The sequence below is a fragment of the Dipodomys ordii genome, unplaced genomic scaffold, assembly GCF_000151885.1.
Source record: "Dipodomys ordii isolate 6190 unplaced genomic scaffold, Dord_2.0 Scaffold15, whole genome shotgun sequence".
Lineage (NCBI taxonomy): Eukaryota > Metazoa > Chordata > Mammalia > Rodentia > Heteromyidae > Dipodomys > Dipodomys ordii.
The window spans coordinates 18,191,194-18,206,623 of record NW_012267231.1 but is presented as its reverse complement, the minus strand read 5'-3'; the positions used below and the strand labels follow the sequence as shown (position 1 = coordinate 18,206,623).

At 54.1% G+C, this 15,430-nt stretch overlaps 1 protein-coding gene across 1 annotated transcript; it reads left to right on the top strand.

The window, feature by feature from the left end:
• Positions 1-2,950: 2,950 nt before the first annotated feature.
• Ctsh (cathepsin H) lies at positions 2,951-14,421 on the top strand. Its single transcript, XM_013012045.1, has 11 exons — positions 2,951-2,985; positions 3,843-3,948; positions 4,794-4,864; positions 6,231-6,335; positions 7,975-8,061; positions 8,411-8,466; positions 8,893-8,974; positions 10,265-10,333; positions 12,847-12,953; positions 13,515-13,640; positions 14,054-14,421. The coding sequence occupies exons 1-11, from the start codon at positions 2,977-2,979 to the stop codon at positions 14,127-14,129; spliced, it is 894 nt and encodes a 297-aa protein (XP_012867499.1). The 5' UTR covers positions 2,951-2,976; the 3' UTR covers positions 14,130-14,421.
• The last annotated feature ends 1,009 nt before the right edge of the window (positions 14,422-15,430 follow it).

Here is a 15,430-nt window from a genome sequence, read left to right as displayed (position 1 = left end):
CCGGCGCGATCGCGCGCGGCCGCCCTCGCTGGACGCGGGGGCCCGGGTGTCGCGCGTTGACACCGGTGCACACGCCTGCAACCCCAGCTTCTCCTCCCGAGGCCGAGATAGGAGGGTCACGGTTCAAAGCCCGCCCAGGCAGGAAAGGCCCTGAGGCTCTGATCGTCCATCAGCCGGCCAGAAGCTAGAGGCGGAGCTGGGACTCAAATGGTAGAGCTCCAGCCTTGAGCAAAAGAGCTCAGGGACAGCGCCCAGGCCTGGAGTTCTAGCCCCAGGACGGGCACATCCATATAATGTCGTGTGCAGTGTTGTAAACCCCTCTTGGGAGCAAGCCTGGTGCCAGAGACTCCTCAGAATCTGCGACCCCCTGCAGCCCCTGAGCCCCCACAGCGCCCTGGGGCGCTCTCCAAGTGCTAGGCTGAGTCTTGTCTGCTCTGACTGCCTCAGCCCTTCCTCCTCCACCTGTTCTGGAAGGAAGGGCCCCAGGCCCTGGGCTCCAGGCCAGCCCGCCGCCCCAGGCGGCCACGGCTTTGCTTTACCTTGGCAAGTGGCCCACCAGGAGCGAGCAAGGTTGGCACTGAAGAGCTGGCTTTAAAGCAGGGCGTGGCAAAGCCCTGTGAAGACCTGCTAGTAAATATTTCAGCTTTGTGTGCCGTTCAGTCTCTGTAGTCACTTTCACGGCTGTGGAAGGAGAGAGGTCAGGGTCAGTAGGTTAAATAAACCAATGAGGGGTTTGTGCTATTGTTTATTTATGGACATTGGAATTTCAATTTCATATGCTCAGGTACTGCACGGTATTATTCATTTCCCTCCACCTTTGTTTGTTGGTGGTGGTGGTCATGGTGCTTGAACACAGGGCCTGGGCTCTGCCCCTGAGCTTTTGTGCTCAAGGCTAGTGCTCTACCACTTGGAGCCACATCACCACTTCTGATTTTCTGGTGGTTCATTGGAGATAATAGTTTCACAGACTTTCCTGCTCAAGCTGGCTTCAAACTGTGATCCTCAGGTCTCAGCCTCCTGAGTAGCTGGGATTACAGGTGTGAACCACCAGCACCTGGCTTCCTCCCAATTCTTTTAAGCCCTAGGAAACTCCGTATAGAAAAACAGGTGTCTGGGGGCTGGGAATGTGGCTTTGTGGTAGAGTGCTTGTCTAGCATGCATGAAGCCCCAGATTCGATTCCTCAGTACCACATAAACAGAAAAGGCCAGAAGTGGCACTGTGGCTCAAGTAGTAGAGTGCTCACCTTGAGCAAAAGAAGGTCAGGGACAGTGCCCAGGACTTCAAGCCCCAGGACTGGCAGAATATAAATAAAAATAAAGTAACTAAAAATAAAAGCATGTGTCTGGGTGTCACATGTTGTTATTTATGGCTCATGCCTGTAATCCTGGCTACTCAGGAGGATGAGATCTGAGAATCAAAAGCATCTAGGGCAAAAAAAAAATCCTTGAGACTCTTTATCTTCAGTGAACCCGCAAAAAACTGCAAATGGAGGTGCGGCTCAAGTGGTAGGGCTTTAGCGTAGAGGAAAGAAAAAGCCAAGTAAGAACATAAGTCCTTGAGTTTAAAATGGGGGGCGGGGAGCCAGGGTTTCATTCTACTCACTCTTTGGAAGCCCCCAGATGCACAGGCCAGCCCTGAACTTCCCTGCCGCAAGCCAGGGTCCTCAGTTGAGGCTGGATTCTTTGAAATTGCCGACTATGTCGGGCCCCTAACCCAGGACTGGAGACCCCCTGAAGCACTGCTCAGGTGTGTGTTAGCGGGGAGACACTTCCCCAGGGAACATGGCCCCAGCTTGGTTTCTGAAGCAAATCTAGGAGCCAAAAAAGGAGATTTTAGTATTGAATGGTAGCTGGGAAGGTGGCTCAGTGGTAGAGTGCTCGCCTTGCATGCATGAGGCCCTGGGTTCGATTCCTTAGCACCACATAAGCAGAGAAGGCCAGAAGTAGCACTGTGGCTCAAGTGGTAGAGCGCTAGCCTTGAGCTGAAGAGCTGAGAGACAGTGCCCAGGCCCAGAGTTCAAGCCCTATGACTGAAAAAAAAAAATGTGTGTGTGTGTGTGTGTGTGTGTGTGTGTGTGTGTGAATAGTAATGAGGTACATCCTGGGGTGTGCCCCCTGCAAACATGGAGAGCGGATTCCACCAGGGCCGATGTTCGAGGCCCTTTGCTTCCAGAAGCCCCCCTTTCCTCTCATCACCCTAAACCCATGGATATAAAATTGTGGAGGCTTGTACCTGTCATCACCAGCTACTCAGGAGACATCTCTGTGTCTCCCAGTTCAAAACCAGCCCAGGCAGGAAAATCTGTGAGACTCTTCAATGAGCCAGCAACAAGCTGGAAATGGAGGCATGGCTCAAGTGGTAGAGCACCAACCTTGAGTGAAAAAGCTAAGGGACAGTGCCCAGGTCGTGTTCAAGCCCCAGAACTGGCAAAGAAAATAAACAAACAAATAAATAAATGGCAAATATTCAAGTGAGTGCCAGCCTTGAGGGAAGAAAGCAAAAGAGAGTGGAGATCACGAGGCACCGAGTTCAAGTTGCAACTCTAGCACACAAAAACCCCCAAAACTTTCTTACTGCTTGGTGTGGTGTGCATGCCTGTAATCCCAGCACCCAGCAGGCTGAAGTAGGAGGATCATGAGTTTGAGACCAATTAGGGCTATACAGTGAGGCCCTGGTTGGTGGGGAGGGGAGGGTGGGGGAGGGGGGAGATATCTTTCCTCTCTGTCTCTCTCTGCCTCCCTCCTTCCCTCCCTCCCTCCCTTTTCTCTCTCTCTTTCTGTCCACTATGAGAAAAACATTTGCTATTTTTCAAAATTACTGTAGGGTATAAAACAGTATTGAGTTCCATTTTTGCACTCAGAATTAAGTAACATTTATCTGTGGTGTCTTGTTTTCTAAAATGCAGATCAAGAACAATGACCCCGATCTAATTTTAATTTTCTTTCTTAACAGAGAAGTTTCACTTCAAGTCTTGGATGATTCAGGTCAGTGCCCAACTTCTTCTTTCTGAAGTTTTTCACCTCTCAAGTTTCCTATTATTAAACCAAACAACACCAGATTTGGAAGGAAAGTCCTAGGGGCTTTCAGACTTCATGATTTGCAAACCCTAAGGAAGAACTAGTAGCAGAAAGCAGCCCCCATCCACGAGTGTGGCTGGGAGCCTTTCAGAATGAGATTCATAGCCAGGCATGGTGGCTCACGCCCATAATCCTAAGCATTCTGGAGGCTGAGATCTGAGGATTGAGGTTTGAAGCCAGCCTGGACAGAAAAGTTTGTGACACTTCTTGTGTGTCCAGAAAGCCAGAAGTAGAGATGTGGCTCAAGCAGTTAAGGGCTACCCTAGCCTTAAGCAAAAAAAGCTCAAAGATAGTGCTCAGGCCCTGAGTTCAAGCCCCAGTACTGGGAAAGAAAGAAAGAAAGAAAGAAAGGAGAGAGATGGGGGGAAGGAAGGAAAGAAAGAAAGAAAGAGATGAAATTCCTTTCTATATTCTGTGCTCAAAGCACCTTTGTAGATCTGAGGATCGAAGTTCTAAGCCAGCCCAGACAGAAAAGCCAGTGAGATTCTTATCTCCAATGAACCACCAAAAATGCCAGAAGCAGAGCTGTGGCTCAAGGGGTAGAGCACCAGCCTTGAGCCAAAAAGATTGAAACAGCAGGCCTTGAATTCAAGCCCCAGGACCAGCACAGAAAATGATGATAATGATGATTGATGGTGATGGTGATGGTGATGGTGAAGAGGAGGAGGAGGAGGAGGAGGATGGCAGAGAGGAAACTCACTGCCCTGCCTCTGCGCAGCAAGCTGCTTCCATGATGTATTGACGAATGATGAATGTTGTTTCAGCATCAAAAAATGTACAGCGCGGAGGAATACCAACAGAGGCTCCAGACATTCGCCAGCAACTGGAGGAAGATCAACGCCCACAACAAGAGGAACCACACATTTAAAAGTACTGGGCGGGGGCTGGGAAGGTGGCTCAGTGGTAGAGCGCTTGCCTTGCATGCCTGAGGCCCTGGGTTCAATTCCTCAGCACCACATAAGCAAAAAGAGAAAAGGCGGAAGTGGCGCTGTGGCTCAAGTGGTAGAGAGCTAGCCTTGAGCTGAAGAGCTGAGGGACAGCGCCCAGGCCCAGAGTTCAGGCCCTACGACCAGACCCCAAAAAAAAAAAAGGACTGGGTGGGGGCTGCATGTGAGGGTTCGATTCCTCAGTACCACAAACACAGAAAAAAGCTGGACATGGCACTATGGCTCAAATGGTAGAGGGCTAGCCTTGAGCAAATGGAGCTCAGGGATAGTGCCAGGCCCTGAGTTCAAGCCCAGGACTGGCAAAAAAAATAATAATAATAATAAAAATTTCAAATAAAAGTACCCGGGGTGCCCTTCCTCCATGCCCTTTGGGAAGAGGGGCTAGGGCCTCTCAGAACCCATCAGGAATTTGGGATTGTCAGCAACAGAGACTCAGGCTGGGCAGTGGTGCTTATACCTGTCATCCCAGCTATTCAGGAGACTGGGATCTGGAGATCATGGTTCAAAGTCGGCCTGGGCAGGAAAGTCTCTGAGATATTTTTATCTCCAGTGAACCAGCAAAAAGCCAGAAATGGCTCAAATGGTAGAACACCTGTCTTGATCAGGAAAAGCTAAGTTAGAGTATGAGAACCTAAGTTCAAACCTCCCGGTACGGGCACACACAAAACAATTAATTAGTGGAGTCTAGTTATAGTCTATAAACAGAAAACTCTTAATTAGCCACTGCATAAGCGTCTCTCCTTCAGTCTTCCTCTTCTTCCCTTCCAGTGGCGCTCAACCAGTTTTCAGACTTGAGTTTCGCTGAAATCAAACACAAATATCTTTGGACGCTGCCCCAGGTAGGTGTGATTCATTGAAACGCCACCCCAGATGTGAGATTCGCAGTTCGAAGCCAGACTGAACTGAAAAGCCTATGAAGCTCTTCTCGCCAGTGCACCACCAAAAAGCCAGAAGTAGCACTGTGGCTCAAGGAGTAGAGAGCTAGCCTTGAGCAAAAAGCAGCTCAGGGACAGTGACAGGCCCTGAATTTAAGCTCTGGGACGAGCAAACCCCCCCCCAAAAAAATGCATTTTTTCCCCTCAAATCTTTGGCCCACTCTGCTTGTCTAGATGCGATTTTATCTTCAACTGCAGCCAATGAGGGATAAGGAGGGTGTGTGTGTGTGTGTGTGTGTGTGTGTGTGTGTGTGTGTGTGTGTGTAGGCAAGTAGCAAGGGTCTCCTGCTCAGTCCAGGCGCTGGTTGTGGCAGTATGTACTCTGATCTAGCTTTACACCATAAAATAATAAAGGGGCTTAGTGGAAATTGAGAGTTGGGTTTTGTTTGTTTGTTTTGGTTGGTTGGTTTCTTTTCCATACCTGAACTAGGGCCTGAAGTCAGGGCCTCCCACTCTAGCTTTTTCTGCTCAAGGTTGGTGTTCTGCCACTTGAGCCGTACCTCCACTTCTAGCCTTTTGATGGCTAATTGGAGATAAGAATTTCATGGCCAAGTGCCGATGGCCTGTGGCCTGTCATCCTAGCTACTCAGGAGGCTGAGATCTGAGGATCATGGTTTGAAGCCAGCCCAGGGAAAGAAAAGTCTCTGAGACTTTTTTTTTTTTTTTTTGGTCCGTTGTGGGGCTTGAACTCTGGGCCTGGGCGCTGTCCCTCAGCTCTTCAGCTCAAGGTGAGTGCTCTACCACTTGAGCCACAGCACCAGTTCTGGTTTTCTGGTGGTTCATTAGAGATAAGAGTCTCATGGATGTTCCTGCCTGGGCTGGCTTTGAACTGCAGTTCTCAGATCTCAGCCTCCTGATCTCAGATCTCAGCCTTCCTAGCTACTCAAGCTAGAAATATAAGCGTGAGCCACTGGCACCTGGCTTCTGAGACTCTTCTGTCCAATGAACCACCGGAAAACCAGAAGTGGTGCTGTGGCTCAGAGTGGTAGAGTGCTAGCCTTGAGCAAAACAGCTCAGGGACAGCACCCAGGCCCTGAGTTTAAGCTCCACAACTGACACACACACAAAAAGAATCTCATGGACATTACTGCTTGGGTGGCTTTGAATTTTCACCCTCATATCTCAGCTTCCCGATGAGCTAAAATGAGTCATGAACCACCAGCACCCTGCTTGCCAATTCCACTTTAATTCCACTTTTGGGGTGAGTAGAGGGGAGACCAAAGGTATTCTTGTCCTTTTTCCTGAAAATTATGTATTTTGGTTGTTTCAGAATTGCTCAGCCACCAAAAGCAACTACCTTCGGGGAACTGGGCCTTACCCACCCTCTGTGGACTGGCGGAAGAAAGGGAAATTTGTCTCCGCGGTGAAGAACCAGGTATATACGCAGGAGGCCCAGGCTTTCTTACAGTGGCCAGGTTTGCAGGGAGTGAGCCGGAGGGGAAGCTCCGAGAATCACCGCAGCCTCCGCCCACTGCTCAGCTGCGACTCTGCTCTTCCTTGTCCTCCAGCCCTGAGGTGGTTGTTTTATGAATAATCTAGCTGCTTGCCAGGCACTGGTGGCTCACGCCTGTCATCCCAGCCACTCAAGAGACTGAGATCTGAAGATCATTGTTTGAAATCAACCCAGGCAAGGAACGTCCGTGAGACTTTAGCTCCAGTGAAACCAGCAAGAAGTCAGACGTGGAGCCATGGCTCAAGTGGTAGAGCACCTTTCTGGAGTGGAAAAGCTAAAGGACAGTGCCTAGGCCCTGAGTTCAAGTCCCAGTACCGGCATGCGCATGCGCACCCGCGCACGTACACACACATACATCACTGAAGTTGACACGTGGCTCCCCCTTCCATCTCTCAGGATACCTATACTTACCTGTGAGTCCCAGGACTGCCCTGTTGTCATCCAAAACATGCTTCATGCTTCCTGTGCTCCTCAGAGATTAGGCACCAGGATCCATTCCTACCTGCCTCCTGTGGCCTCCTCCCCCTGCCCTGCACCCCCCGTGGATCCAGTCCCGGCTGGTTCCAGAGGGGCTGTGAGGGAGCCCCGTCCAGCATGGCCTACACCAGGCTAGACATAGAGGAGGTGCACGCAGTGGGCGCAGCGCCCCCTGGCGGCCCCAATTGAGCAGCTTTTCTGCACACGCTTGGCTTTCCACTGAAACTGCATGAGAAAACTTGTGACGGGGCGGAGGTGTGGTGCAGTTGGTAGAGCACCAGCCAGCAAGTGGCGGCAACATGGACCAAGTTCGACTCCCTGCCTTAAGACCAAAACAAAAATTTTTTTTTCACATTTGTATGGGTACGTGTGTGCACGTACATGCTCAGATGTGCCCGTACTGAGACTGGAACTCAGGCCTAAGCGCTGTCCCTTAACTTTTTCCACTCAAGACTGGTTCTTGGCCTTTTGAGCCACAGCTCCACTTCTTCTGGCTTTTTGATGTTAATTAGAGAGAAGAGACTCTCAGGCTTTCCTGCCTGGGCTGGCCTTGAACTGTGATCCTCAGATCTCAGCCTCCTGAGTAGCTGGGATGACAGGCGTGAGCCATCAGCACCACTTGGCTTTTTTTTTTTTTAACTTTCTAAGAAGTCCTGTGGGCCCAGTGCCACACCCTCCCATGCTCATCATATCTGGGAGGCAGGAAAGTCTTGCGCACTGGAAGGGACCCATGGAGTCCCGGGTGGCTGTTCTATGCTCAGCCAACAGTGGCAAGCTCGGCATCGGGTCCCCTCGCAGACCTATTGCTTTCTAGAAACAGAGACAAGGTGGTTTCCTCAAGGTCTCATGACAGAGGGGCTTCAAAACTAGCTTTCTGCCGGGCATGGCGGCATATGCCTGTAGTCCCAACACTGGAGAGGCAGTAAGATTGTGTGTTTGAGGCCAGTTGGGGCCGCATAGCAAGGCAGTCACATCACAAGGGGGTAGGGGGACTCAGAAGAGCCAGACTCTGCAGTGGGGTGCAGGGGACACCTAGGCCTCACAGGGTGAGGGGGGCATTGCTGACTTCCTGTGGCCTCCACAGGGCGCGTGCGGCAGCTGCTGGACCTTCTCCACCACCGGCGCACTGGAGTCCGCCGTGGCCATCGCCAGCGGCAAGATGCTGTCTCTGGTAAGATGGTGACCCCGAGGATGTGGGTGGCCAGGGCTGGGGCTCGAACTCAGGGCCTGAGCGCCGTCCCTGAGCTTTTGGTTTTTTTTTTTTTTGCTCAAGGCTGGTGCTCTACCCCTTGAGCCATAGCTCCACTTCAGATTTTCCTTCTTGGGCTGGCTTTGTACCTGGATCCTCAGATCTCAGCCTCCTGAGTAGCTGGGATTGCAGGCGTGAGCACCAGTGCCTGGCTGATCATGTCATCTTGACACGATGCTGGTTGGTCACGGGCATCAGCTAGGGGAAGTCGGCATCTCTGTGCTGAGTCCCCCCAGCCTTGGGTTCACTGGGGTTCGTGCTTTCCCTCCAGGCTGAGCAGCAGCTGGTGGACTGCGCCCAGGACTTCAACAATCATGGCTGTCAAGGGTACATCCCTCCCCTCCCCTCCCCTCCCCCCAACCCTCTCTTCCAGTAGTCGCCACTGTCAGATCCAGCAGCCGCCACAGACAGGGCCCTGTTCACACCCCAGTGTCCAGCCTGCTGGGAGAGTCCATGCAGCCAGGCTAGGGCGGGGCTGCGGCCCAAGCTCAGCCTGTCTGCTGCTGCTTCCTGTCGTCCATCCTCTTTCCACAGCGCCTCCTGGTGGCATACTAGGGACTGGGCGTGTGGGAAACACCTCCCATCCTGGGATCCTTAGCTCTCAGCCTCCTGAGTAGCTGGGACGACAGGCATGTGCTACCAGTGCCTGGCAAGTGTGCTGAACTTGATTCTGACATCTCCGCCTCCAGCTGCCCCCCCTCACCTGTCTCTGAGGCCAGGCTCGGGGTGCTCACCTGCGTGCGCTCTCCTCAGGGGGCTCCCCAGCCAGGCCTTCGAGTACATCCTTTACAACAAGGGCATCATGGGAGAGGACACCTACCCCTACAAAGGCAAGGTAATTCGGGGGCCTCCACCACCGTTCCTCCTCCCTCCTCCCTGCCTCCCTGGCCTAAGCCCTCATGCTCATGGTGGGCAGGGACTCTGTCTCCTCCCCATCCCCCATCCCTCCCACATCTGGGCACCCCCTGGTGCTCCAGCCTCATTGGGGGCCCTGCCCCATGTCGGCCGCTGACCCCCAGGCCCTCTCCCAGGCAGCCTGCTGACCATGCAGACTTCCCAAGGGCTCCTTTGGGCCCCACCATTCTCCCTGTCCCTTGCTTCCACAGAGAGCATGGCTGGGCACTGGTACTCACGCCTGTAATCCCAGCTACTCAGGTGGCTGAGATCGTTAGATCTCAATTCAAAAGGAGTACACGCAGGAAAGTCTCTTAATACTTATATTTCCAGTGAGCCACCAAAAAGCTAGAATAGAGGTGTGGCTCAAGGGGTAGAGCACCCCTGTCTTCAGCATTAATAAGCCCCACTACTGGCACCAAAACAAAGGGTGTGGCAGCCTGCCCCAAGCCACTAGGTTCATCTCCGTCCGACTGCAGTGGGGTCTTGTTCTCAGCCCTCTGGCGACTTCAAGTCTCCCCTCCTCACCCCAGCCACACCTGACTTCCCATCAGCCAATCAGTGTATCAACCAACCAACACATTAGCCAATCAACACATCAACCAATCAATGCACCAGCCAATCAGCCCCAGCCCCTTGCTGAGTCTCAGGCTCTGGGCCCGCCCGCCCCTGTGCTGTGCTGTGTTCTGCCTCTGTTTGGTCAGCACAGCTCTCTGGGCTGACCCTCCCACCCCTCCCCACCACACAGGCTCTCACTCCATTTCTGGCCACATTGCCTGGTGCTGTGTCGGCCCGCCCGGTGGTGCCCACCTCTGCCAGAGCGCGCCAGGGCCAGCCCGGCCCCTGAGTGCTCAGCATGATGTTTCCAGTCATTCCTGCAGTGACCCCCTCACCAAGGCCTTCGGGCACGTAGCTTCTGCCTGTGAGATGCTGTCATCTTTTGTGCCAGTGCTAGACTTGAATCCAGGGCCTGGGCACCGTCCCTGAGCTTTTGTACTCAAGGCTAGTGCTCTACCACTTTGAGCCACAGCACCACTTCCTGTTTTTTGGTGGTGTGTTGGAGATGAGAGTCTCATAGACTTTCCTGCCCTCAGATCTCAGCCTCCTGAGTAGCTGGGATTATAGGTGTGAGCATTAGTGCCCGGCTGGGAGTTTCCTTTTGGAGTGGGCAGACGCCGTCTTGGGCAGGGTGTCTTTAACTTGCCTTCCATCGTCTGCCTGCCCGGAGCAGAACAGCAACTGCAAGTTCCAGCCCCAGAAGGCCATCGCGTTTGTCAAGGATGTCGCCAACATCACGCTGGTGAGTGCCGGCCGGCCCCTGCCTGGGGACTGTGCTCTGATGCGCAGGCGCCGGCTGGCTTCCTCCGCTTGACGCGCACTCAGCAGGATGGCAGTCTGGAAGTCCTGGACCAGTGGAATACTTGGCTTCTGAGCTCCGGGTCCACGAGAGGCTCCAGGCTGGAGGGTCTGCCTCTTGTGTGGAAAATGCAAACAGGGAGCCAGGGCAGTGGCTCACACTTCCCACAGCACGGGAAGCTGTGATCAGGACGGTCATGGTTCAGGAAGCCAGCCTAGGCAAAAAAAAAAAAAAAAGTTAACCCCCTTTCTCAGTGATAGCTGGGTACGATGGTGCACACCTGTCGGCCTGGCTACTACAGGACGCATAAACTAGGAGGATCGTGGTCCCAGTGACCTCCTAGACAAAGCATCCAGATCCTGCTTCAAAATCTCCAGTACAAAAGGAGCTGGAGGCCTGGCCCAGCGACAGAGTGACCCGGCCTGCCTGGGTCCAGGCCTAAGACCTCAGTGCCATTAAACAGAAAAGAAAAGAAGGCAGCAGACCAGAATCCCCGTCTACTAGAACAGAGGAAGCGTGTGAGTGACGTCAGTGCCTGGAGTGTGGGTCTACCAGTCAGCCTCCACCTGCCCCCTGCCTGCCCCGCCCCTGCAGGGCTATGATGGCAATGCAGGGTACCAGTCAGCCTCCGCCTCCCCCCGCCTGCCCCGCCCCTGCAGGGCTATAGTGCCTAACAGCTTGAGTTGTCTGCCGTGCATTGCCCTCTCCTATAGACAAGGAACCCTGGGAAAGAGGCAACAGGCTCAGAGTGTCTGTCATGCCCCAGGCTGCCCAGCCAAGGTGGAGGCTGGACTGGAACTGAAGTCCTGGCATTTCCAGAACCAGGGCTCAGGGTCCTCACCCCTGTAACCCGCCTTAGCCACTTGCTCTGGCTCACGGGCTCCCCCTGCCGAGGGCTGTGAGCACTGCAGTCCACGGAGAAGTTGGATAGAATCCTTTGGTCCTGGGCCTGGACTGGAGCCCAGTGCAGATGCCGTACGGATGTGGTGCAGATGCGGTGCAGAGGTACAAGTGAGGTGCAGAGGTGGTGCAGATGCGGTGCAGGGGTGCAGATGCCATGCAGAGGTGCAGATGCGGTGCAGGGGTGCAGATGCGGTGCAGGGGTGCAGATGTGATGCAGAGGTGGCGCAGGGGTGCAGGTGCAATGCAGACGCGGTGAAGAGGTACACACGCAGTGCAGAGGTGCAGCTGTAGTGCGGCTGCGGTGTTCAGGTCGAGGGACGTTTGTGGAAAGGGTGCTGGTCAGGCCCGTGTGACATCTGCCAGTCTGTGTTGAGCCCCCTGGACTCCCCATGTCTACAAGCGTCTAGAAGGAGCCACCTGATTTCTTTGTCCACCTCAGGAGCCGGGAGGGAGGGAGGGCGGGCGGGCTTCTCTCCGCCCTCCTCTCCTCCTCCTGTTCTCAGAGCCCTGGCCTCTGCTCACAGAACCTGTGCCCTCACCTTGGATGGTAACGTGAGCTGATCCAGACCCTCGCACTGGGTTGGAGCTGTGTGGGGTGCAGACCACCCGCGGGGACTTTTAACGGAGGGCCTGCAGCCTGCTTGACAGGCACTCTACAACCCGAGGCCCCTCCCTGGTTCTTGTGACAGTCCTGGGGCTTGGGCACTGTGCCACTTGAGCAACAGCTCTACTTTGAGCTTTTTGTTGGCTCACTGAAAGTATGCGTCTCATGGGCTTTACTTCCCAGGCCTCAAGTAGCAATCCTCAGATCTCAGCCTAAGTAGCTGGGATTACAGGCTTCACCACCAGAACCCAGCTCACACTGTTGCTATGAGGTTTCACTAACTTTTTGTCCAGCAGGCCTGCCTCTGCTCTCACCTACCCACCCCTTCCCCTACCTTTGCTCCAAGGGGCAGGGCCTACTCAGGAGACTCCGCCCTTGTTCTCCACCTTCTGAGTCTTCCCGTTATTGCACTGAACAATCCCTAGGCTTTTTCAACGGTTTCCTAGACTGACTGAGTATGTGCTCAGGTCCTGGGGCAGAGACGGGCTGCGAAGCCCTCCCTTCAGGCCCCTGAGCCTAGGGGCGGTTGTGAGAGCGAGGCCATGCTGTGCCCTGTGGAGGGACGTGGGAGGGAGGGGGATCTACACAGGATGAGAGGGGAGAGGCCGAACTCAGGAAGGAAGAGTTAGAAGCCAACTAAAAAAAACTCTTGAGTCAGATACTGGTGGCTCCCACCTGTCATCCCAGCTACTCAGGAGGCTGAGATCTGAGGATCACGGTTCAAGGCCAGCCCCACCAAAAAGTCCATGAGACTCTTATCTCCAGTTAACCACCAAAAGCTGGAAGTGGAACTGTGGCTCAGGTGGTAGAGCACCAGTCTGTAGGGACAAGGCTAAGTCGAGGCAAAAATGCCCAAAGGCCCTTCCAGGGCCCAGTTTCTGCTCACGAAGTGGGATTTACACACACACACCCCCCAGCCCATGATGCTGTCTGTCATGTCCGCCCACAGAACGATGAGGCAGCCATGGTGGAGGCCGTGGCTCTCTACAACCCTGTGAGCTTCGCCTTCGAGGTGACAGAAGACTTCATGATGTATAAAAGTGGGGTTTACTCCAGGTGAGTGGGGCTCCAGGAGCCAGCAGATGCTCCTACACCAGCCGGGTGCTGCGTGGCCCCCAGGGTCCCCTCTGGTTCTGGGCCACCCAGGGGTGGGGCCCACGGCTGGGTCAGGTCAGGAAGGATATCCAAGCCTCACCAGGGAACGGCAGAGCCAGGGCCATACCGAGCCCAGAGCCTCCTCCACCCTCCACCCAGGGCCTCCACTAGCTCAGAAAAACATGGCAAACATTTGTGTTGGGTGATGGTGCTGGTGCCTGTAATCCCAGCTATTCGGGAGGCTGAGATCTAAGAAGTGTGGTTCAAAGCCAGCCCAGGCAGGAAAGTCCATGAGACTCTTATCTCCAATTAACCTCCAGAAAACCAGAAGTGGCGCAGTGGCTCAAGTAGTAGAGTGCTAGCCTTGAGCTGAAGAGCTGAGGGACAGCGCCCAGGCCCAGAGTTCAAGCCCAGCACTGGTGCACACACACGTGTGCGTGCACACACACACACTCAGCACTGAGGGGATCGTGGCATGCATGGTCTTTCCTCACTAATAACCCATTTTTACTTTGTTCCTAGTACTACCTGTCATAAAACTCCAGATAAAGTCAACCACGCAGTGCTGGCGGTCGGCTATGGAGAAGAAAATGGGGTCCCCTACTGGATTGTGAAAAACTCCTGGGGTCCCTATTGGGGGGACAAAGGGTGAGCAGCTTCCCAGTCCCCGTAGGTGTTGGGGGAGAGATGAAGCCCTAGGCTCACGCCTGTAATCCCAGCCACTCAGGAGGCAGAGATCTGAGGATCATGGCTCAGAGCCAGCCCGGCCAGACAAACCTGAGAGACTTGTATCTCCAGTTAACCAGCAAAAAAAGAAGTGGAGCTGTGGCTAGAGGCTTCGAGAAGCCCCAAGTTCAAGCCCCAGGCTGGGAGTCCCAACTCATCCTGAGTAGATAGAAAGCAAGTTCATTTGGTGGCTTAAGAGAGAAGATTTCCAGTCACGTCCGCCAGATGAGGAAATTCACTGGGTCCAAGTCAGGTCGTAGTGAGTAGCAGAACATTCCAGAAAGGCCTGTGGGTGGGGAACACCCCAGAGGCCTTAGCCGCCCCTCTTCCCCCAGGTACTTCCTCATCGAGCGAGGGAAGAACATGTGTGGCCTGGCGGCCTGCGCCTCCTACCCCATCCCCCAGGTGTGAGCCAGGGCCGCAGAGGCGACCGACGGTCAGACAAGGAGAGGGACCGGTGGCCCGCGCTCTGTGGTGGAGGAAGTGGGGCGACCCCCCAGGCCCCTGTGCCTTTTACCCTCAAGCCCTTGCCCAGCTAGAAGCCCAAGGACAGAGGAAAAAAAGAGACCCAGCGGTGAGCCGCCCCATCTTCAGCCCCAAGAGCCACAAGCCTTTAGTGCCTTCACCATCCCGCCCAAATGGAGCTGACTGGGATCGCTGCTCTGTGGCTTTTGGTCAATAAACGTTCATGAGCCCTGCCGTGGCCAGGCCTGGGCTGGGTGCTTGTGGCCTTGTCAGACCCTTAGCCCTCTTTCCTGGTGGCTCCACAGCCTCCTCACCCTGCCCTGCTGGAACATGCTGGAAACTTCTGTCCTCTCTACACCATCCCTCCTCCTGCTTTCCCTCCCAGGCTGAGGCTCCAAGCCTTGGGGAAGCAACTGCCTCAGCCCTTCTTCCTCCTCTCTCCATACTTCCTGGTCCTGTGTGTATTGACGGGGGTCTGAACTCAGGGCCCGGGTGCTGACCCTGAGCTGTTTTGTTCAGGACTTACATTCTACTGCTTGAAGCCCTTTCTCCACTTGCAGGCTTTTTGGTGATTCACTGGGGACAGACTCGTGGACAACTTTTCTGCCTGGGCTTGGCTTTGCACCACAATCTCAGCCTCCTGAGAAGCTAGGATGGCAGGTGTGAGCCACCAGCGCCCAGCGGAAGTGGCAAGATGTGTGCTGTTATTTCCCCAGGGACACACATTCTACCATAGTAAACACCAACGAATAAGGCACATAATGAAAGAGCTTTGGAGGCCGTGATCAGCCATCCTGGAGGCCCACACCGCCTCCAGTCCTAGATGCTAAGGCAAATTGTTTTGAAGTGTTCTAAAGCCACACGGTGGTGGCTCCCATCTGTAATCTCACTCAGGAGGCTGAGATGTGAGGATCAGTGTCTCAAGTGGTGCAGTGCTAGTCTTGAGCACAGAGGCTTAGGGACAGTGCCCAGGCCGAGTCCAAGCCCCAGGACTGGCAAGAAAATTGTTCTATCAACTTAAGGGGAGGCCATCTGTACAAATTAAGACACATGAAGTCAATATTGACCCGAGTAAAAACTAAAAAAAAACCAAAAACCCTCTGCAGGTGGTTCAACATTGAGGCCTTCCCATGTTCCATGCGCCAGACAAGCCAATCCAAGCAGGGCCTCCCTCCAGACGCTCCACCCCTGCTCCCGCAAAAACGCCATCACCATTAGCTACCAATGCTTGTGCCAACGAAACAAGC